General features: G+C 44.2%; 1 protein-coding gene across 3 annotated transcripts in view; it reads left to right on the plus strand.

Annotated features, from left to right (window-relative positions):
• The window catches only part of AKT2 (AKT serine/threonine kinase 2), a 475,180-nt gene that overhangs the window by 243,178 nt on the left and 206,991 nt on the right, over positions 1-25,011 (plus strand). For all 3 annotated transcript variants that reach the window (XM_078660662.1, XM_078660664.1, XM_078660663.1), the window contains one exon: positions 8,445-8,573. In XM_078660662.1, coding sequence (XP_078516788.1) covers positions 8,445-8,573 — 129 coding nt within the window. The remainder of the gene's footprint in view (positions 1-8,444; positions 8,574-25,011) is intronic.

Here is a 25,011-nt window from a genome sequence, read left to right on the forward strand (position 1 = left end):
CCTCCCTGTTCCGGATGTGGAGGACATATTCTGGGATTCGTCTCTGAGTGAAAGTGGCATATTAAGCGTAAGTGATCGCAGCATGGTATGGGGCAGCAGCGCTCTGAGGCATGCGCAGGAGCGGTGTTTGAGGTGGTACACTTCAGAGTCAGTCGGCTGACCATCCTGTCTGGTCGGATGGTCTCAGGCGGGTGACAGGTAGGGGGCGATGCGTTGCAGGTCTGACCTTGAATTGGCTGGTATGCAAGACCTGTAGCAGTGACCATTGAGGTTTCTGGTAACCTAACCTGCTTTGTTCAAACTCCTGGATTCTGCTGCAGTAACTCACTTCTCTTCCCCCAGATGTCTCCTGCAGGCTGTTATCGGCTTACTAGTGAAAGAGCTTGAGTTCAGGGCGAACTGTGACTCAGCAGGATATGGGTTGTGTGAGTAGAGGGTGAGCATGCAGTGTCAGTATAAAGTGAGTGGTGTATTCTTGCAAGGTGAGGGTGCGCCAGTGAAGGGTGAGTGGTGCAGCTTTGCTGGGTGAGTGTCGTAGTGCAAAGTCAGTGGCTTGTGAGTTGAAGAAGAGTAGTGTGAGTGAGTGCCTGGTGAGAGTTGTGCGGGCAGTGTGTGAATGCAAGGTGGGTAGTGGTGAGTTAAGAGTGAGTGGTACATGAAGGCGCAAGGTGAGAGGTGTGAGTGCAGGAGGAAAGGTGCAGGAGTGAGCAGTCTGTGAGGGGTGAGTTAGATGGTTTATGTGAGTAGTGTGTGAGTGTACTTTAAGAGTCCTGAGTGCAGGGTGGCGGATGCGTGAGCAGTGTGCCAGTGCAGGGTGAGTAGTGCATGTACAGGATGAGTGATGCAACTGTAGAAATTTGTGAAAATCACATAATTTGCCTTTATGCAGTTGCGTTAAGCTACAATCATGGTTCCCTTGACAGACAAGCATTTGCAATGCAATAGGTCTCGCAGTTACGCAAGTTTAAGCTATTGCCATTGTAAATGCCAATGCCTTTTATTTATGGTTTTAAACCAAATGTGCGGCCTAGGGATCACTTGAAATAGATAGACAGTCCTGTTAAAGAACCATCCCCTACCTTTTTGGTCCCAGTCCCTCGAATACATTAGTTTTGAGTTACAACTTAGCGCTATATAAAAACAAGCCTTTTTTTTTCCAACTACCGACTCATCTTTTTTCCCTGTCCATCAAACGCTGAGCAATGCGGCGGAAGAGTGTTGTGCTTGCTTTCCCATCCATACCTCTTTCTCTCCACCATGAGCTTCCACTAACTACCCTACCACCTCTTTGCCACATCTTGTCGCAATTGGCTTTGTCAGTGCCAAATGATTTTAAAACTGCCAGCATTGGCGATGTCAGCACTGGCAGTTTGACATTACAGAACGTTTTTTATACTTCCATAGTAACCATCGTGTTCCGTTATGCAACGGGCATAATGCGGCTGCCATCTTAGAAGTATGATCACATTGCGTGACGCAAAGTGGTCTGATGCAACATGGTGATTATCTTGGTAGACATTCGAAAATGGCTGACTGTCATTTTCTACACTTTCAAGATGGCTGCCACATTATGTCTACAGGCAATGTGACAGCCCTTTTCTAAGTATTGAAAACACACTTCTTAGGTGGACTGACACTGGTACCCACTAGTTAACAAACCTTCTGTAATCCCTCTGTAGAAATTCTGCTATGTTGTTGTTCTTCCCAAGCAGAAACCCAGAATTTACTGGATAGGGTGTTATCCCAAAGTGCCACCAATAATTTTAAACAGTAGGTACTGTGCCCACAACAGTGAGACTTACAATAAGCGGTAGCTCATCTGTGAAACAGTAGCACAGCTCTCCTGTATTTACCTGTTTCTCTGCAAGAGTGTATGCTGCCCCAGAGCTTACTTTGTAGAACAAGCATTTGCAATGCAATAGGTCTCGCATATGTGAGAGTTTAAGCTATTGGCATTGTAAATGGCAAATCCTTTAATTTATGTTTTAAACACCAACACGTAAATAAAAGGCATTGTCATTTACAATGCCAACAGCTCAAACTCTCACAAATGCGAGACCTATTGCATTGCAAATGCTTGTTAAGATATGTTTTCAGTTGCCATAGCACTACTCGAGGTTGGTGAGTTAAAATCACACTCTAGAAGAGTCTTAATTTAAAACGGACACTTGTTCTTTGTGTACATTTCAAGTTTTTCTTTAAATTGTCGCCTTTTTATATTACTCAGACAGTAAAATTGCGCATATGCTTTAAAAGGAATATACAGTCACTGGCTGAGCTCTCCACGTGTGGCTCGAGGTACGCCGATTAAGCCCTGCTATTTTGAAATCCATTTGTGTTTGCTGAAGAAGGTTTTTTTAATAGTTTGCTTTATTCATCTTTTGCAAGCATGCTCATAGTTATCTTCCTGCTACTAAAACGATTAACACATTTCTGCTTTTGTTCGCTGCGATAGGAAAGGGACCGGTACTACATAAGTGTATGCACAGCCTGTGAATCTACAATAAGCGATTGCGGCGAAAGGAAAACTATTGTTTGTTTACCTATCGCCATCGTTTGCCAGTTTTTCTGTTGTATGTTCAATTCTCCCGCCTTTATGTTAAGTAGATAACTGTGTGATACATGTTCCTTAAACGGTGGCATCAAAGGAATCCGATGGTTGACTAGCTCTGAAGAATGCATTGCGCATTTGAGTCACTCGCACCTTGCTGTGTCACACTTCCACGCCTCCAGGAAAAGTCAAAAATACATTCTGGGAATAACAAGTTGTACTTTCTAAACCTGACACTAGGTGGCAGAATTATGCGCGCCTATATGAATCAAACCAAAATAAGCAGCAAAGTAATAGCTGCATGGAAGTCATATTTTTCTTTTATCGTGTGGTATTATTTTACCCTTGCTGAACTTGTGCTTGTTTGCTATTTATGCCACGGCCTGCCAAGGAAGCGACGTGTTAATGCCCGTGTTTTCTGCTTGCGCTTTGTCGTCCTATTATTTTGAGAGCACGGGTTATCTCTCTGGATACATCCACGGAGGTTTCTGTGAATTTACGCCAGCACGTGCGAATGTTTTGAGACCTCGGATGTTTGTTTGTGGCTGGATTCATTGCATGATTCCTGTCAGTATTAGTTATTTGATGGATCCGTGCAACTCTGCCTTACTTGTGGATCTTATGCAGCGCCATTAATGGGATTTCTGGCCCCTTGTGCGACATTATCTTATGTGTTTGACACTAAACAATACCGCCCATCTCCCCTCCTCTTGTTTTCGGCTCAGATAAGGGGTTATGTCTACTATTAGTTAGTTTCAATGATTGTTTCCAGTCACAATAAACAATTTCATCCTTAAGTCAACTCTAGTGTGTGGTCACAGTACAGCGCTCTGACACCTTCGGGTAATGTCGGTGCTTTATAAAAAATGCAATAAATACAAAAAATTAAAAATAAACTGAACCTGCCGAAGTTTCTAAGTTGGGGTCTCTCATTCCAGGATACACGTATTCCAATTTACTGAGCTTGTAGGCCTGTTTCCCATCTCAGTTTTGGTGTTCTCTTCAAGGCTCCAATGAAAACCAGACCTGCTTTACCTCACCCACCACCCACTCCCCAAGCAATGCATTTATCTGCAGAGTTAAAGCTACGGACCTCCCGGTTGCAATATAGTGATTTTTCTAGGGTCTACTGCTAGAACATGGATATCTGGGTTTGAAGGGTTCAACGAGAGATTCTTAAGAGGACGCTAAAAGACTGGTCTTGGCACACTCCGTCCTAGCACAGAATGTCTGAATTGCCTCTGCTCTGGGCTTGGTCTTAGACCCATAGTGTGGGAACTCCAATGGAAGACTCTGTTGTCCAGGTCTGTTAAAGGCCGACTCTCAAAATTTGAGATACTTTGGGATGATGTGGGGGAATTTGGAACTCTGTGAGAGTAGGAGGCCGTGACAGACCATCTTAACCACCAGAGCCACGCACCTGTACTTCTCCTTTTCTCAGTGCCTCTTTCAGTGGATGAGATCTTTAAGACCAGAGTTCAGTTGGTCTTTGGCCTGCCCCTCTAGGCATATGAAAGTGACCCTACTACAAACCACAGTGAGCGAGAGGAATGGGCAACTGTTTCATGGAGCCAGATATTGGATTGGGTCCAGGTTTTATGAAATTGAATGGAGGTGTCGTGGTCATGATGAACAAGTTGCCTGGACATGCAGGTTGTTCGAGAAGCAGACCATATAGATCTGACGTTACAACAGGAATAAACTTAAGTGAGGGTTACTGGAGGGAATTGTTTTGAACAGCAGAGGCCGGTTGGAGAAGAGATGGAGAGTGTCTAGCTGTTTTTCAAACTTAAGAGAATACTAGTTTGCTGTCTTTGTTTTTTAATTGCTAGATTAATGCATTTCTGCTGGAATTTACAGACCTAAACATTAAATTATTTTTTATTACTAAGCAAAGATATTTGATTGAATATTTTGTGTGCCCTCGGAGCATTGCTGTAATTAAATACGTCCCTGTAAACCCTCATGATGACGCGCAAGAAAAGCTTGATGACCGAGATTTAAAATTTGGTGCTAGTAACACTTACTTTGCTCCTTTTCTGATTCTCTGTTTGTAGAATTACAGAAGAATATTTTCCCACTTTCGTATTGCAAGATGACGTTTGAAACAAAGAATGCCTGTAGATGCACAGAGGGAGGGTTTTCAGCGAAGTCTTTGTTTATCTGAATTTTTTGAAGTGCAGTTGCCTTACCCTATGAGAGCTGTAGCACATTTAATTCCTTGATACTTCACTGAAAGTGCCTAGGAGCAGTAAATAGCCTTGTTATATTAGTATGAATGTTATGTTCCTTGCAGCATACTATGTATCCTAGTGGCTACTTCAAGGCACCGGCAAAGTGTCAAAAGGTAGAGCTGTTTACAGTGAACTCATCATATACTTCATTAATGTGCCATCTGAGCACGCCTGTGGGTGTTTGTGTGAATGTATATATTACCCAGTGGTAGTCACCAATGGGTAGTTATAGTTGGGTCAGCTCTTTCATAGACGAGGTGCGTTTTGGTTCCCTAATAACTACTAAACTCCCCCCCCCCCCCCCCCCCAAAAAGGTTGTAACTGATGACCTCATCCAAGCTTCTTTTGTACACATTACTCTAAAATCTAGAATGGCATTACAAGTCTGAAAGTAAGTACAAAATAGCTCAGAATAATATGAAGCTTCATTAATGCCATCACAGATACAACTCTCTTAGGTGTCGCATTTTTGTGTGATGCGCAATATTGACCTTATACCATACACTTCAAGAGTAGCCTCGTTCACATTAACAACCACCGATGTATGGCAAACCCTTACTGCGCACAGTGTTAAATCTGATCTGTATACAACTATTCAGAGAAAATCAAGGTCCTCTAGATACTCAACATCTGCTCCAAAACTAATGCCCTCCTACAGGCAGCCTTTATCTGTATCTACCCCCCTCATAGTCCCTGAATCTATATTGAGAAAGGTAATTGATGTAAGTAGAAAAGTGGGTACTGTAAACCGATTTTACTCCATGGAGAGAGTGTACTCTGAACTACACTGTTTGCAGACTGTGAACCTTTCATGAGAAATACACCACAGAGTATTAAAAAGTATCCATTAAGAACAGTGTATGTTCTATACAAAAAATAACCAAAGTCTGAAGGTACTAAAAACCATAATATCTACAGCCTTCATATTGTGGTGAAAACTTTACTGATAGCCCATCTTTTGATGCTAAACAATCACATGTTCATAGGTTAGTATCTGGTGCACAAAGCCTTCTGTGTTATGTAGAAACGTATAATGCTACCACGTAGAATCTATGCCCTGTTGAAAACTTTCTCTGCAGAACCAAAAAACTTGTGTGGAACTTACTGGACACAAGTCGTCAACTGTCATCTGCACACAGTTACTCTTCAATGCTAGGATTTATAACCTGTTTAAAACTATTACACACCTATGATGCATTAGTAGCACATGTGTTTTGTAAACTCTTACACACATTAGCTCGACACAGGCTGTACAAAAGTAGGTAAAGAAGTAATATGACCTTTACCTGCCACTGTGTAAACAAGATAACACTTTCATTAGATGTCATCAGTGATGTCTTTTGAGATGTTATGTTATAAATGAGGTCTTGGAACATGTCATGAGTGATGTAATATGTGAGGTCATAAAAGCACTGGATGGCGGGGGCACAAGTTAGTTATCACTGCCAACTATAACTGGTTAATTTCTTTTTTGTTTTTTTTTTAAAGTTAAAAACATTAAGGTTGCCATTGACATATTCACCTAACCATAGCGTCACTTTAACCTTTGTATTTTTTCAGTGATCTAAATAAATAATTATTAGGCAAAAAGAAGATGGAAACCCGATAGACCTACTGCTGGAATTGTAAAGCCCCTTCCAGGCTATTACTCAATTAAAATATTGAATACTGGTTAAGAGGTTCTTTTTTCAGGTGCATAAATAAGACGTGGTGATAGAGCAAGATTTTTTTTTTCAAGAGTATTTTTTTTTAATGGTTGGTCTTAAACCGATCTAAAGCCAACACTTGTTTTGCGACTTGTAAAAATGATAACGTGGCTATGTAAAGGCTAATTATTATACATACACTGAAAGGAGGTCAAAAATTAATACAGAATGATTGAGCGAGAATGGATCATTAACAAATCAATATGAACCATAAAGAAAAATGCACAGGAAGAACTTAGGAAGGGAGGAGAGAGTATCAAGACATATGAACTTGATTTAATAATTAAAATCCAATTTTGTGTCTTAGCACAACGTCTTTAAAGGGCTGAGAGCAAAATAGATGAGGAAAGTGTTGGAGTCAATGGTTACGTTTTACATGAGTCAGGAAAAAAAATAGAATCTTAGATAAATGTAACAAGTGCTACCAATCTTAGGGATTCAATATATTGTTTAGTGAGGACACTTGTAAGTTATCTCTGTTGTTCAATAAATTAATGGATGGTTTGGAAAAGAAAGTAAACACTATAAGGGATAAAGTTAAATAGGCTTAATAAAAATGTCAAGTTGAATTGAACGTTGTGAGGGGAGGCTTAACTATTGAATTCTGGAGAGAGACTGACATAACCGTAAGCAGTTTGAGGTAAAGAAGCCAGGAGTCTTCTGAGCCATGGACTTAGCACGTTTTTTGCAGTGGAGTTCATTTTAGGTAGCGCATGCACATAGTGCGATGGTGACTCTATGATGGGTGTTACTTGTAGTTTTGTAATTTTGCAACAGCATCTTAGAAAGGGGCATGTGCACTGGCCAAGAACATCTACATCTATGAAATGGCAATGATTACAGTAAGGAGATAATAAACAAATGAATCCAATAAGTGGTCTATAAAAATGATTTTTTTTGTTGGGTAAAAACATTTTTATTTGTTGCCCAAACTTTATAGAAAGGTGAATTGAGAATACGAGTATTGAAGTGGCTTTGTTGCGGGCAAGTCAAAGTATGATATGGTAGTCTCTGAGGAGCGCATTTCTGTTAGGTTGAAAATCGTGAGCTTAACAAATGGTACTTACTTGTACTCAATCCAAAGTGTATCATGAACAACTTTGTACAGGTGTAGCACAAAATAATCTAGACTGTCTATGCTGCACGACCCCATGCCACTGCTCTTTACGAGGCAGTGAACTAAATCACCAGAACACCGCCCTCAACAAGGTTCAGACACCTTACTCCTTGTACACAATTGTATGCTGCATCTGTAATCCACTCGCCAGTCTTTCATTTGGTCTTCCAAGGATGGATGATTCCAGAAGCAGACATCCTCTATCTCCAGATTACATGTAGTCATTCCGTACCTTGTCTCCCTGGCATACTCTTCCTTCAAAGAGGTATATAAAGGCTCATAGCCTTTTCCTGGCTGTAATGTTTACACTTTGCTCTACCCCTATTGTGCCCCCAAATATCAGTCTATTGTCTGCGCAGATGCAGCCAGTGCAGTAAATGCGAGGGGAGTCAGTCATGGCATAAACCTCACAGTTTTTTCTTACTTAGGGCATAGATTCAAAAGGTGATTTTTAAGATTCTGAACATTCTTTGAAATGCATTCTTACAACTTCTCAATATGAAGATAGCTTTTTCTTTTTCTGTTTCTTATATCTTTGCAGCCACACAAACCAGAGTGTGTGTACTTTTACCTGATACTAAATGGATTCCTTTCAAAGGATTGACAGCTTGTTAATTGTATTTGCACCCTACAATGGAGGCTTTACCTGCCAGTCCCTTAACCGCTGGTCCCAAGTCTCCTTCCATCCCTTCTTGCCGTGCTTTTTATTTGGTTCTAATTGTTCTTCTCCAATATTTTCGCTGCAACCTAAATTGTAATAATTGAGAATTGCATGTTCTTGCTGCCTGAAGTTTACGTGTACAGGTGTGTTCACAAGTTGTCTTTCTTTGTTGCAGGAGAGTACATAAAGACCTGGAGACCGAGGTATTTTCTCCTAAAAAGTGACGGTTCTTTTATTGGCTACAAGGAGAGACCAGAGACATCTGACCATATATTACCTCCTCTGAATAACTTCTCAGTTGGGGGTAAGCAAATTTATTTATTTATTTATTTATTCAAAGTTTTGTATAGCGCGAACAAGATCCTTACAGATATCAGAGCGCTTCACAAAGACAGGGTAGGGGCAGTAGGAATGAACAGAGAAAATGGGAGCAATATAATAGTCATTAACATGGTAGGATAATAATAACATACATAAAACATGTCAGTATACAATCAGGTAAACAAGTAATATCAGATGGCACAAGTCATTGTTCCCACTACAGAGGAGTTCAGGTACACCATGGGTGTGTGGATGGCTTAAATCAATGTTTTAGTATAGAGAGAACTGAGTGGGGGCATCGGGAGAGTGAATCAGAAAACCCAAACGTGTATCATATATTGGTCGGTAGTAAGAGAGTAGCGTAGTGGTGTCCCCATCACGTAGAAGTATAGTGTCAAAGGACCAGGTGAACAGTGATGCAAAGCAATGCAGAGTCTCTGATCCAGCACCTATAAGGTTCAGGAGATCATGGCCAGAAGGATGGTTTTCACCTCTTTCTTGAAGAGTGCAGTGGAGGAGATAAGCCTAGTTTCAGGAGGGAGCGCATTCAAATAATGCTTCCACTTCTTTTACCGTTGTTGCTTTATGTAGTGCTTGTTTAATATGTCCCTCTTTCCATGTTTGTTCAGAAATAACAGCCAGTAGCACATTTCCCACGTTAGCATTTTACTTTTAGGTAAATAACTGTTTTTTTATGGTAGCCGTTTAATAGTATTGATTCAGCAAAATTTACTCCAGCATAAACTGATAAACATGCACTTGTTTGTGAAACAAAAATTGGCAATGATATTTTGGAAAACAGTCTCAACCTATGAGGTCTGTCTTTAGGCGTTCCTTCTTATGGTAAAACATCGGGACAGAGAGAAGAGTTTAGTGCTGGCTTTTAGAGTCTTCCAGATGCTTTGCTTGAGCATGAAAATCACCAAAAGAAGACAAAAAGTTTCAATTTTCAAATACTTTATTTGACAATATGCCATAAAGGCGATAACACAATTAAACAGTTTGAAAACATACAGTATCCTAGCAGTTGCAAATAAATAAAAACTATGATTGAAAAAATATATAAAATGCTCGGGAGGGCCAAAGTTCATACATTACACCATAAAGTGAGAAGTGCAATTCCTAAATGTTACCCAAAAAGCATTTGTTCAAGTAAATATCTCTTCGTATCTTCCTCTGATTACAAAAGCCAGTTTGAAAAAGTTCAAGACAGCGTAACTTATTTCCACCGTGGGTAGTCACTACAACATCTCTAGCCACAGCTGGTGTTTTCTGATCTTGGATAAGCACAAAACCAGGAAAGATTTACGTGGGTCTTGATTAAAGGGACAAAGCATGATGATATCACTTGTGGTTTATATTGTAATACTATTACATCTGCATGGGGTAAGTCCTGGTGCCATGTTTTTTGCATCGGGAAAGCTACCTTAAAATGTATAACATTAAAACAAAAAAGGGTTAAGAGATTACTCTGGGTTGGATTTTCCATCCTACTCAAGTATGGTTCTGAACACCTTGTTGTGGAAACAAGTTCATATATAAAAACTGTTTGTAGTTTAAATGCCCTTCCGTTCCAATTTCCATGCACCTCTTAGTATCTATTTTTTATAGTTTTTTTTGTAATTTAAATTATACCCATGTGAGTTTGTAAAAACATCGGCCAAATACAGTTGATTACAAAAAGTGTCAAAAGAAAATTGATTCTGTCTTTGATTTTTAGTGGGACGGGGAAGGGGTGTTGTAGGAGGATTTGATTATCTTGGGCCAGAAAAATCTCTCTGGGCACTTATGTAATCCCTAGATTACATTTTAAGCTTTCACACAATCATGAGCACGCCATGTGAGTGAGAGTAGATATTTTGTCGTGCGTGTATATATATATCATGTGATCAAGGCAGGGATCTGCCGAAACGCGTCGTGACGATATGGCAAGCACGGAAATAATTATTTAAAAAATTTGCACCAAATCAGGGTCTTCCTCGTCTTTTTCGTGTGTTAAAGGTGAGCCTTGTAGTATATATATATGTATATATATATATACATATATATATATATGTATATATATATATATATATGTATATATATTTCTGTAGTAGGGGATCTCTGTGTATAGTCATAATCTAGTGAATAGTCCCGCCCATGTGCGTGGACCCCGGAGCAATCAAAAATAATTTGTATTTGTATTTGTATCTGGGTTTTATATCGCGCCAACTCACCGACAGGTCTCAAAGCGCTTCTGACCAAGTACAGCAACAAGAAACAAGAAGGGAAAATATGGAATATCAGCCAATCTTACGGGGATGTGAACGCGTCCTTGAAAAGTAAGGTCTTCAGGGATTTCCTAAAGCGGAGAAGATTGGGTTCTCTACGAAGCACCTCCGGCAGCTTGTTCCAGATGGAGGGAGCTTGGACTGAAAAGGATCTACCTCCTTTAGTTGCCAGTTTAAAGCGTGGGCAGGATAGCAGAAAGGAGTTGGAGGATCGCAGGGCGCGTCTAGGTTCATACACTTCCAGCCTATCTTTTATATAGGCTGGGGCCTGTCCATGAATTGCTTTGTGACAAATGCACATGCTCTTAAATTCGACTCTCTGCTTCATAGGGAGCCAATGTAATCTATAAAGCAGGGGGGAAGCATGGGTCCGCCTAGGAACTCCGAATATTAGGCGGGCTGCGTCATTCAAGATAACTTGAAGACGATTTATGGAATTTTTTGGGAGACCTAGGTATAACGCGTTTCCGTAGTCGATTCTGGACACTATTGTGGCTGAAACAATAGTTCGGAGCATATTCATTGAGAGTAGGGGGACGAGCTTACGTAGCTGCCTAATCAGGTTGGTACAGGAGCCAACCACAGCGGACACTTGGTTGGTCATTGAGAGTTCCTGATCGATTTTCATACCGAGGCTCTTTACACTAGGGCACGGTTTTGGGGTAGGTCCAAGTTCCTGTGGCCAGAACAGATCGTTCCAGGGGGAAGTAGAGGTTGCGACTACGAGGACTTCCGTTTTGTCTGGATTGATTTTTAATAAGTTGGACGACATCCAATTTACCGTGAACCGTAGTATATTTTGGGCCATGGACTGAGCCGATGTTGTGTTGTCGATACTCAGCAGCAGCTGGGTATCATCGGCATAGTTAAAAACTTTACAGCCCATGTTTGCCAGGGATTCTATCAAAGGCTGTAAGTACAGATTAAATAAAAGTGGAGAAAGCGCGGACCCTTGCGGGACTCCACAAACTAAGGCGCCCACGTCGGAGACCTGATCTGCTAGCTGGATCCTCTGCGTCCTCCCCGATAATCTCTTACAGTGTCAAAAAATGCAGAAATGCATAGACACTTAAGAGAGAATTTAAAGACAGATAATGCAGCCTAAAAGGCTACACTGTCCAGTACTTCAACTAGAAATTCCACCATAAAATCCACCAAACAGCAAAAGCCTGTACAGATTTCCATTGCTTTAACAGCAAACTCCCTCAGGAATGATAGAGAGAAGAACCTGGACAGACAAGCCCCATAGGCTGCCATTATGTGGCTCAGAACAGGATACTGTGCCTTTAAGAGAATCTTCCAGAACCTTCTCCCAGTATCCCAGAATGCATAGCAGGTCCAACTTAGTTTCAGTTTTTTTTTCCGGCTCCTGCAAGCAGGACCCTGGAGCATTGAGCTCTCCCTTTTCAAGGGTTTTGTTGGTGTTTTTTCACTAAATTCGATTTTGTGTACTTTTAAAGTACTCTGGTGACTTTCTTCTTGGTTTTCTGCACCCTTTTGTTGTCCATAATGCCTGCATTATTTGACAAATGCCCGGAGTGCTCCAGGAAGAAGGCCAAGTCAGATCCCCATGAGGTGTGTATCCTCTGCCTTCCCTCTTCCCACATCCCAGAGGAGTGTGAGATCTGTAAAGGCTTCTCTGGCAGGACCCTGAAGGACAGGAAGAAGATCAGACTTCAGGGCCTTGAAGAGAGAAGACTGAAGGCTCAAGGTGGGTCTTGAGGGGCTTCTTCTGCCCATGCTGAGGCCTCTGGGGGGCTCCCCAGGGGCAGGAAGTCCAGCAAACGTCCACTGTCTCCGTCTGGGTCGGTTGCACTGACCACGACGCCGAGAGGAAGGTCCACGGCCAGTTCCCGGTCTCCCCAGGGCTCTGGGTCGAGAAAACGTCGCCCGTCGACGTCGAGGGACTTACACAGGCCGCCGTCGAACCCAGTGACGATTTCTTCGTCGTCGGCGTCGAGTGGACGGCATCGAAGGACCCGGCGTCGGCGCTCGCCGTCGAGGCGACACCGCCGTTCGCCGTCAAGGGCGAGGACATCGTCGTCGTCGAGGGGATCCTCGTCGTCGAGGCCGCTGTCGAAGCGGTCAAGGTCGCCGTCGAGGCAGAAGAGGTCTCCGGCGAAGAAGAAGTCGACGTCGAGGCGATCGAGGTCGCCGTCGAGGCAGTCGAAGAGGTCGCCGTCGAGGCGGTCGAGGTCGCCGTCGAGGCGTAAGCGCTCGCCGTCGAGGTATAGAGGATCGTCCATCTGGTCAGGATCGACGTCGAGGCATAGAAGCCGGTCGACGCCGAGGCGTGTGAAACGGTCGACGCCGAAGGGCCGCTCGACGTCGAGGGGACCACGTTCGACGTCTGGACACCGGTCTTCGACGTCGGGGGGTCGTAAGGACAGGCCGAGGACTGTGGGGGGCTCCCCTCAGTCCGGAAAGGATGGTGGGTCGCCGGGATCGGTGTACTCAGAGGTGTATACCCCGAAGAAGGCTGTTACACCTCCTCCTCCTTTGCCTAGAGGTCCTCCTCCGAGGGCTCCAACCCCTCCTCCATTGCCTCCTCTACCTGCTCTTCCGTCAGGACCACAGGCCCCTGTGCCTGGTGCTCCTCCTCCGGTTCCACCGAGATCGGTGTCATTGCCCAGACTTCCGACACCTCCAAAGAAGACTCCTAAGTCGAAGGTTCCTCCTAAGCCCAAGACGTCCGTCCCGGAGAAGCCGGCAGAGCGTCCCAGACCCAGGAGATCGAGGTCGCGCTCAGGGAAGAGAGACAGATCTAGGAGTAGACACGGATCCTCCACTAGATCCAGATATCGCCATAGGAGGCATAGGTCTAGGTCCCGTTCGACCTCTAGGACCCGTTCATATTCACCTACATTGTCGGATTCACCGGAGACGAGGGTGTCTCCGATAGATGACATTGGCACGTTCCAGGAGGTTCTCCTGAGGGGGGCGGCGAAGTTGGGGATCAAGGTGACGGCCCCTACACCGACGACTTCTGTGATCTTCGAGACTTTGCACAAGAAGCACCTCTCTCGCCCCCTACTGCCTTTGGTGCCAGGACTGGTTGAGCCTGCTGAACAGCTCTTCCTTACGCCGGCGGTGGTGAAAGCCGCTCCCTCCAGGCTTGTCAAGAAGTACAGGGCGCCAGAGTCGGACACGGCCTTCTTACGGATGGATCCAGTGCCTGATTCGGTGATTGTGACGGCGGCTAGGAAACTACATGCTACCTCCCCGTCCTCCACTGTGCCTCCGGATAAGGAGAGCCGCTGGATTGACTCAGCTGGAAGGAAGGCGTGTGGGATGTCTTCCACGACGATGAAGGCCTCCAGCGACTCGGCGTTGCTGGGGCGGTACGACCGTGCGCTGTGGGATTCCATGGAACAGTTTGCGGACCTTGTCCCGCGGGACAGGAAAGAGGACTTCATGGAGATCGTCCAGGAAGGGATGCTGGTTTCGAACCAAGCCATCAGCGCCGCGGCGGATAGCTCCCTGTTGGCCGCACATGGATACTGCCACGGTTTCAATCAGAGACGCCATGCTTGGCTCCGGCTGACGTCGCTCAAGCCTGAAGCGCAACAGCGAGTGTCAAATCTGCCGTTTTCCGGCGTCACCCTCTTCGGGAAACATGCAGATGACAAAATGGCCAGGATGAAGGCCGAGGCTGAAACCCTGACGGCTGTGGGCTTGGAGAAGCCCAAAGACAAGAAACCCTACCGCCAGTTCCAACGACGGTTCGGGTCGCAGGGTAGAGGAAGGGGACAGTCTTCTGGGCAACAGCAGCAGCAGCAACAACAGCAGCAATACAGAAGACCCTTCCAGAAACGTCAGAGGGGTAGCGGTGGACAGCAGTCATCTACCGCGAACAAGGGCCCGGCTGGGTCTCGACCCTGAGCGGTTACTTCCCCTTCGTCCGTTACCCGCTCCGGTGGGGTGAAGCGTTCAATTTTTTCTGGCAGAGTGGAGAAAAATTACTCAGGACAAGTGGGTGCTGAATATTGTTTGCAATGGATACAGTCTTCGGTTCACCAGCCCTCCTCCATCGATTCCTCCGGTCAGCTCGCAGTATCTACTGCGCGAGCTCCAGGCGGAGGCCGACATCCTTTTAAGGAAAAGGGCGATAGAAGATGTACCTCTGTCTCAAAGAGGAAGAGGTCTGTACTCTCGGTTCTTTCTGGTCCGCAAGAAGGACAAGAACGAGTTCAGGCCCATTCTGGACTTGCGACAGGCAAACAAATGGATTCGCAGAGAAAAGTTTTGCATGCTGTCGTTGCATCAGATTTATCCTCCGCTGCAACGGGGAGACTGGCTTTGCGCCATAGACCTACAGGATGCGTACTTCCATGTGCCCATTGCACACAAGCACAGGAAGTTCCTGCGATTTCAAGTCGGCACCAATCACTATCAGTACACGGTACTTCCGTTCAGGCTGAAGTCTGCGCCCCGGACGTTCTCGAAGTGCATGGCAGTGGTAGCGGCACACCTGAGGAAGAACAAGGTGTTTGTCTACCCATACCTGGACGATTGGTTGATCAAGGCCTCCTCCTTCTCGGAAGCTCAAGCACACTTCCAGAAGACGTGCGTTCTCTTGAACAAGCTGGGGTTGCACATCAACATCATGCGCGGCTGCACATGAGACCGCTGCAGGAGTGCTTGGAAGATCAGTGGGACCAGAGGAGAGGCTCTTGGGACGACAAGATACGACTGTCTCTACATGCTCTTCAGTCTCTGAAGTGGTGGTGTTCAGCGGAGAATCTCCTCAGAGGGGTTCCCTTCCACAAGGACATTCCCACTCAGACTATCGTGACGGATGCTTCTCTCCTGGGATGGGGAGCGCACTCCGGAGACCTGCAGATTCAAGGGACGTGGTCCCCGTCGGAGTCCACGTACCACATCAATTTCCTGGAACTCAGGGCTGTTCACTTGGCGCTGAAGGCCTTTCAACCGTCGTTCCGGACCAACTCTCTGCTTGTACAGACGGACAATACGACCACGATGTATTACCTCAACAAGCAGGGGGGCTCGAGATCACGCACTCTGTCTCAGGAGGCGCAGGCGATCTGGCATTGGCTTCTGGCTCGCGGACTCTCGATAACGGCCACTCATCTGCCAGGTGTGCAGAATGTTCAGGCAGACGAGCTGAGCAGACTGATTCAGGAAAACCACGAATGGGTCATAAACGACGAAGTACTAGGAGAAGTCTTCACAAGGTGGGGAACTCCAGACGTAGATCTGTTCGCCACCGCCGAAAACAGCAAATGCCGAGACTTCGCCTCCAGGTACTACCAGCCGGGGACGCTGGGGAACGCGTTATGGATCAACTGATTGAACAGCTTTCTGTACGCTTTTCCACCCATTCCCCTGATTCCAGCGGTTCTCATCAAGCTCTCCCAATCCAGGGCGAAGATGATTCTGATTACCCCGGAATGGCCCAGACAGTGGTGGTTCACGGACCTGCTTCACCGGTCTCTCCTTCCTCACATGAAGCTGCCGTGCAGGCCGGACCTTCTCACGAAGTTCGGGGGCGGATGGTGCACCCCAACCTCTCGTCTTTGAGTTTGGCGGCATGGCTCCTGAAATAGTGCAATATGGCCATTTGAATCTCCCAGAGGATTGTATGGACATACTGAAGGAGGCTAAGCGACCTTCCACTAGGACTTCTTATGCTTACAAGTGGAAGAGGTTTTGCATCTGGTGCAAGTCTAAGAACTATGACCCTACGACATGCAAGGAAGATGTCATCCTTCCATATCTGCTACATCTGGCGCAGTCTGGCCTTAATGTCCATTCCATTAAGGTTCATCTAGCTGCTTTGACTGCCTACAGGAAATGCCCTTCACAGACTTCCTTCTTCCAGATCCCTGTGATCAAGGATTTTCTAGAAGGCTTGAAGAAAGTATTCCCTCCTGTCAGGCTTCCTTCGCCTTCATGGGACTTGAATGTGGTGCTGTCCAGGTTGATGAAGGAGCCTTTTGAACCTATTCATAAGGCTTCGTTGCAGCACCTGTCCTGGAAGGCGGCGTTCCTCGTGGCCATTACATCGGCCCGCAGGGTGAGTGAAATTCAGGCGTTGTGTTGCCAAGAACCTTATACTGTATTTCATGCTGCTAAGGTTGTTATGCGTACTCACCCTAAGTTTCTTCCCAAGGTTATTTCTGATTTTCATGTCAACCAGACTATAACTTTACCTACGTTCTTTCAGAATCCTTCATCTCCAGCGGAAAGGTCTTTGCATTCCCTGGATGTTAGGAGGGTGCTGAAATTTTATCTGCATAAAACCAGTGATATTCGTAGGTCAGACCAATTGTTCATCAATTATGGATCAGTCAGGACGGGTCTTGCGACCTCTAAGCAGTCTATCTCTAGGTGGATTGTGTCCTGCATACAGCTGTTACCAAAAAGCTAATAAGACCGTAGGAGGTAAGCCTAAGGCTCATTCCACCAGGGGCAAGGCTGCCACCACAGCATTGCTCCGTAATGTTCCGATTGCAGAAATCTGCAAGGCGGCCACTTGGAAGTCGGTTCATACCTTTGCTAAGCATTACAGCCTGGACACTTGATGCTGAGGCAGATGCTCAGGTTGGACAGGCTTCACTGCGAAATCTGTTCGCAAAATAGTGGTGTTGATTCTCTTTTCTCCACCGCCGCTTTGGTGTGGGGATGGGCTTGCCATTCTATTCACTAGATTATGACTATACACAGAGATCCCCTACTACAGAAGGAGTAGTTTCTGTCCTGTAACTCCAGTTCTGTAGTAGGGGTATCTCTGTTATAGTCATAAGCGCCCTCCCTCCTCCCCGGTGGAGAGAGACATATTCCTTTAAGGAATGCTACAGGTCTGGCGTGTTACGCCTTCAAAAAGAACTGAAAGTAAGTTGAACCTGCTATGCGTTCTGGGATACTGGGAGAAGGTTCTGGAAGATTCTCTTAAAGGCACAGTATCCTGTTCTGAGCCACATAATGGCAGCCTATGGGGCTTGTCTGTCCAGGTTCTTCTCTCTATCATTCCTGAGGGAGTTTGCTGTTAAAGCAATGGAAATCTGTACAGGCTTTTGCTGTTTTGTGGATTTTATGGTGGAATTTCTAGTTGAAGTACTGGACAGTGTAGCCTTTTAGGCTGCATTATCTGTCTTTAAATTCTCTCTTAAGTGTCTATGCATTTCTGCATTTTTTGACACTGTAAGAGATTATTTTTGATTGCTCCGGGGTCCACGCACATGGGCGGGACTATTCACTAGATTATGACTATAACAGAGATACCCCTACTACAGAACTGGAGTTACAGGACAGAAACTACTCTATATATATATATATATATATATATATATATATATATATATATATATATATATATATATATATATATATATATTATACGATTTTAATACCTATACAGCAAAGTACAGGTCTCATCAAGTTCAAAGGGTTTATTCTTTTTGTATAGACTGTTGCAAAACCCTCCTCACTGGATAAGGTTACCAGGCATCAACCAGTTGTATCAAAGTACCTGAATCTGATCACCCAAAGCAGTTATATGACTGGGGAGGGGAGAGAGAACTTGCAGGATATAGTCTCTGTGATCAACTACTTGCCACAAAAGACACCCCACGTCAGTCTTTATCTATACCATTGACACCTGTTATTAAAGGGCTATATTGGTGTTCATAAGGTATTATTTTTATCTACCTGGATTCCCTGGCTGAAAGAATATATTAAGTGCTCCCTGAAATACGGTTGAGCCCATCCTTTTTTAAAAAGACCAGGATGAGATCCTATAGGTGTTTCCTGTTGTTTTCACTTTTGATCCCAATTGGAAGTTCGGTTGACCATAGGTTGTAGGATAATTTTTCTTGATGAATCATTCAGTTGTACATAATACCAGCAGTCATAATGCTGTGTTTCCAGAAATAGGGGTGTGGATGAATTAACCCTCGATCTGACCATCAAAGCCTGATTACCCCAACATTCTGGCCAGGCTGCCCCTACCGACTATCAAGTCAAAAAGGTACCCAAGTTACCACAGGACAGCACCACAGAAGGGGCACAACTACCGGTTAGTGAATAACATAGAACACTGCACAGACACCCAATCCATTCAAAAACTGATTGACAAAATCCAGACCATCAGATAGTGGATTCCCGTCAAAAAGACTTGGTGATCAGACATATCATCTGGCCATCCAAAGTGTGAATGAGCTCGTCCCCTGATCATGGGGACTAAAGGCCACACAGCTGGTAGATGGGATTGGATTTGGTCCACAGTTATCTACAACCTACCATCTGATAGCTGATTCTTGATGGGTATAGAACAAAGAATCAGTGCAACAAAACGAAAATGGTGAGTTAAAATAGGGTGATGTGCCCTCCATACAAAAACTTTTATTCCTTACCCGAACAACATCCCCTAATTAAAAACCAGAACAAACAGGTATGTTATTCCCTACACATATTCAAGAAAATAATTTAATAATTTTTGCTCACCCGTTATGACAGGCTAGCTGGCTTTTAGACTCCCTGGTTCATTTTGTTGTTCATATATGTATCTGGGGATTTGAACCAGGTAAGGGTCTTAAAACTTTGTATCCCTTTGACCCTCTCTTCACTGTTTGTTTTTGATACCCCAACATTCTGACACCCCTATGTTATACAATCCCTGTTGAGTTAAGTTTTTCAGACTTTTACAGCCGTCTGATTTAAAAATTTGGATTGCTGTAAGCTTTCAGCTTGGTTGCGCACAGAATTTTATCGGACACCTTCTGCTCGCCAAGCATCTTCGAATACCAGAACATAAGACTGACAATGCTACTAAAGGAGCCATGAGTAGGGTCCCTAATGGCCAACACAAGCGAGTATTGTAGTTGAGGTAATTTACAGTGAAAAAAGTATCTAGGGTGCAGAGACACATTCTAGACTAATGAATCCTAAAGACGTTCATATTCCAGACTAGAGAATCCTAAAGAAGTTTTGCAGGAAGCAATTCTTCTGAGTTTCCATTCTCAAACACGTCATCCCTCTGCTCCAGGAGGTTAGAGTTACTAGTGGCTGTAGTTCTTGAAAGCTACTGCGGCAGCAGAAGCACTTTGTAACAAACGGTCAGTCTAGCATCCTGACCATAGGAGTGCTATATTACAAATCTTTACTTGGTATACCTTACCACAAAGGCATTAGTCCTCTGATGGATCTTTCTTTGTCTTAGTGAGGGGTGGAATCTAGGATAACCCAACTGTCAGTCTACCCAGCGATGGCCATTAATTGTTAGCCAACTCCCCAGCACAGGTTTAAAGAAAGAACATTAATGTCCGGTAAATAAGTAACATCTTTAGCAATTCTGTCATGCATACTAATGCATGCAGCTAAATTCTAAACATTTAGTAAATCAAATAATGCAAAGGATGGTTTCCAAGGTAACAGGATGGTCCAAGTAGAATTCTGTTAAAAGGACACAGTATTAAAGTCAAAGTCCACTAGGAGAAAGCCCGTAAGTATTGATAAAAGGAAATGGAGCATTTATCAAAGGTTCAGGTCTGGATTCTCACCAGACCGCTCCAAATAGTCCAGCAGATATGTTCATTAGCATAAAGCAATAGGAAAGTAAGATAGTTTGGCAGGCAGAATAGAGTCAAGAAAGTGATGATATGGCAATGGCTACAGTTCTCAAGAGCATTGCTAAAGAGTCTTCCTACAGCCAAAGAAGAAGCCGGGGAGCCCACTCTTCCTAGTTGTCCTTATAGTGCATATTTGTCATCATGACGTCGCTGTCAGTCCGCTGTGGAGTGACTCCATGTGATCACTCTTCAGGTACAAATTGATACTCCTCGAACTTTCCCTTGTGATTTATGAGAAAAGACAGTACATTGCATCCTCACAGGTTTGTCGACAAAAAAGTTTTAGCATTGTTTTTTTGTCCATGGTCAAAATATTAGGTTCTCATGGAATCCACACAAAAGAGAATTAACGAAGAGTGTCTGGTTTTACCTTTAAGTAATGTGACCTGATCAGAACAAGTAAGCAACAGTTGGAGACGTGTCAAAGTTTATTGCATCAGGCCGTGGAAAGACACAGCCCAAAGAGACAAGTTAATTCGAGCATCTTTAAACTATTATTCCATTTAGTGTAAAACTCCTAATTTGTTAAAAGGCATTATAAAGTCACTCAAATATATCATATATAAGCATTCTCTAGTGTTCGTCAGTGATTAATTCGCATAAATGGGCAACTGTGATTATGGCCTACTATTACATTTTCAAAATAGCAGCGTGTAGAATAATTTCTAAAAACATTTGATCGATATAAATCTAAAATCAACATATTTTTAGGCATCTATATTAAAAAAAAATCTAAGCTCCAACATGTATCATAAAAGTTTTGCACCGATGTCTGTTGTCATTTTGCAAAAAATGTGAAGCTTTTATCGTTCATCCTAACAACATCTTTGCTAGAATGAGACTTAATTAGTTATAAAATTAATCTCAAAAACACTGTTTATTGACTCTACCACTCTCTAACTAACCAAGCACACTTTTACGATGCTGGATGGTTCAACGTAACCAATTTTCAGTATTGTTTTTTGACATGCGTGTAAGGTGCACATTTGAATTTCGTTGTCGTTTTCAATGGTTTTGTCTTAATCAGAAAAATCAGTCATTTCGCTCAAACGCTACATATTTGCACAGCACGGTTTAGCATGTCTTTTTCACAGACTACTGGCTTTATAACCCCTTCTTAAGCAGAAGCCACAAGCTTCAACAATGCCGCCCTGGGTTTGTCGGAGTCTCTGGGACTCTTGGTCTATGTCTAATATGTCCCTTCTTAATTGCAATGCCTGCAGTTCCTGATCACAGATTTTAAAACGCCCCTGCCAAAAAGGATCTTGGGAGGATAGTATTGTCGCCCTATCCAGCTAGCCAGAACGGTTCAATCTTATTTGTTGCACTGGTGTTAGCATAGCACTAGTGTGAATGATATATTTCTGTGTACCCTACTCATATAAGACGGCACACGGCAACTATTCAAGAGTAGATGAATACGCATTAGCATCAGCTGGAGGGACACCCGGTGAATGACCTAAAGCAGATAGTAATATTAAATTTGGCCTTCCATTTAAGGTGCATTGAAGGCATTAGTGGGAGAAACATCTTGGATGAATTCCCTTTCAAGACCCGAATCTACAAGCCAAACTGGTGATAGATGCTTTGCTTGCTGGTTGGGACATAAGAGGGTCTGTCAATGATATGGTTATTGGACAAGTAAGACTGTAAGATACATATAAATGTTTTGTAACTCTGGTCAATTTGCTTACCCTTAATGCTTTTCTAATGATCGTCCATGTGAACTCAGTTGTGATCATGCTACTCTGTGAGAATCCTGGTTTGTATTTGGAATTGATGCCGAAGACCGTTTGTCCTTTTTAGAGAATTTCAGGCCATGTGAACATGGGCCATTTAGAATGAGATTTGAAGCAACTCCTTCCGCCACCAGGAAACTAGGTGGCTGATGCTCCGATAGAAGCAAATTCAAATCCTATTCAACATTCTAACTTCCTCAAACTTTATGGGGTAGCAATCAAACACTTAATATTTGATTACTTGAACTTTCTGGAGGAGTGTATAAACGTCTTATCTTCTCACAGATTCCTCACCTTTTGAATACTCACCCAGGCATCAGACTGGATCTGGAAATTCAGCAGTACCCTGTGTGCCGGAGACTCCGCATCAAGTGGCCTGCGAATTGCCACACCAGTGCTATTAGCCCTGCTGAGGGAGTAGTATTATTCAGTCTGCAGAAGATGGTGAACTTGAACAACATCACAACCATCTTGCATGGCCAGGGCTTCTTCCAGGAGTATGGGCAATACTGGGTGTGAGAGTTGCAGCCTAAGAGGCATTAACTAAGTGAAGGGCCATACTTGTAGAGGGAAAAACCTGCTTACCCAAAGTCTCTATCCTCTTTGATTCCCTGTCGGGGGATGTAGTAGGGGAGTCTTGGTTTACTCTACTAGCCAAAGCCTGCACCGCAAGGCTTTCCGCAATGAGGTGCTGGGTGAGGAAAGATGGGTCGCCAGGACAAGAGAAATGGAGTTTGGCGATCTGGCGATGCACAGGATGGCCCTGAGCATGGTTTTGCCCAGGTCTAAAGAAGTGTATCAGAGAAAGCCCAATTGAATGGGAATAGTAGCACAGAACTGAACTAACCGCACTGTAACACCTTCATCAGAACATTGGTTTTAACTTCCTGTTGGGAAATTGTAGATCAAGAACCACCGCTGCCCTGTGCATAAATGGCTAAGAAGGCCATGTCTTCCATGGCAGATCCTAGGGGAGAAATTAGTCCAGAGCCTAGGGTGGTATCCAGACCACTGGCTCCTTGGAGGTCTCTGTGCCAGTTCTCAAGGTAAGGCAGGTCAATTTCATCTCCACCATCATAGCCCCCATTATCAGAGTTCATGCTAAAAAAACCTATGAAGGTCATGATCCCTTCCAGAGGGTGGAGGCACTGTGTTATCATTTGAAGGGGTGGTAAAGAGGTTGGGGCTCAGATAAAGGATCAAGTGGCTTCGATAGACGTTCGGATGGCGCTGTCTCATCTTTCGGACAGCACCACGGGTTGACCATCATCATTCGAGTCGATGGGGCAGGTATTGGCGTATCGCATTCTGGCATGGATTGTGGTGATGAGGATCAAATTCCCAGGTGGATCCAGAGGGCACAACTGGCGCCGAGGGCGGCCCTTGCAGCGAACGCCCAGTTGGAAGGTCCACAGGTGCACTAGAGGGATCTGGTAATGTGCCAAAAAGTCAGAGCATGGCTTTGCGGAAGTCCTGAATGTGCTGTGGCATCGCCAACGGCCCTGTAAGTTCCGGCTGATGTGGAGTGAATGATCGGAATAAACTGCAGAGCGATTTTGGGTTTCTATCTGGAAGGACAATAACTTCTGGATCTCTAGAGACCGAGAGTAGAGGTAGGTGCAGCCTCATGTCCTGATGTAGTTCCACCTTCATTTATCTTGATCAGTGCTGAAATACAGATACAGATACAGGATAAGCTCCGTGGTGAATCCTCCATTTTGCTTGGGATTATGAAATAGTGAGTGGTTTCTCTTGATTTTCCCTCTAATGAGAAAGCCTTTACCAACTTGGCTGCTAAATGTTTGTAAATAAATTTGTTTGCTATTTGATTGTATGAAGTCTATACAATAACCATGACCAACAATATTTACAACCCACCTGTCTGTGGAAATTGCAATCCAAGATTTTAGAAAGAGACTCACCTGGACCCAAACACTAGATGGCGGAATTGTGCAAAACGGGAATCTGGACGAGTTTCAAGCTGCCAAAACAATAATTACAGCTAAGAAACTAACTGCTTTCTTTCAGGTGGGGGTGGGCGAAATTTTTCTTTCTGATGGCAGAATTACTCAGCACTACTATTTATAACCACTGGCTGCAGAAATCAGATAGCCCACACTCAAAAAGTTGATAGAACTCCTGTGTAAGTTGCAGGGCGTCCCAGGGGAGGTGACCGTGGGAAACAGCTGGGAGATGAAAGAAACTAGCCCCATCCTTGGGGTCTGGGTTCCACAGCTTGAGTGTGGCCATGCACTCTGCACTCTGTCTGCTCACAGGCGAGCACACCAGTTCCGTTCATGGGACTGTCCATGGTGCAGGCGCTGCACTACACTATCTGTTACTCATGTGCATGATGCATGGGCAGTGTGTGCATGTTTACGGGGACCTCAGATTGCAGTGTGTAGCTCTTTGCACATGTAATGAGATGTGTATTGTTAGGGATTCTGCTGTACCCTGGGGCAGCTAGGCCTGTGTGCGAGTGTTCATTACGAGCTCCGATTCTTGTGTGTTAATATTTGCATATTTAATACAGCATGCATAGTCAGGTATTCTGTTGCACACTACGTATGCGTGCACTCCCAGGCTCCTTTGTACGTAGTGAGAGGTGTGTGCACTCACGTTTTTGAAAGCTCTGCTGTACACTCAGGACTAGGTGCACTGTCGCAGTTTGTAAAGTTAAGGCTGCATGTAAAGCTGGCAGTTGTACACAGAGGCCTTTTAAAAAAATAAAATTCTGTCTATTGAAATAAGGCATCAGCAAAAAGACACAATACAGAGGTTCGTTCAAAGTTGCAGATCCTATAAAGGGGTGGTTACAG

Source organism: Lissotriton helveticus, chromosome 9 (assembly GCF_964261635.1).
Source record: "Lissotriton helveticus chromosome 9, aLisHel1.1, whole genome shotgun sequence".
Lineage (NCBI taxonomy): Eukaryota > Metazoa > Chordata > Amphibia > Caudata > Salamandridae > Lissotriton > Lissotriton helveticus.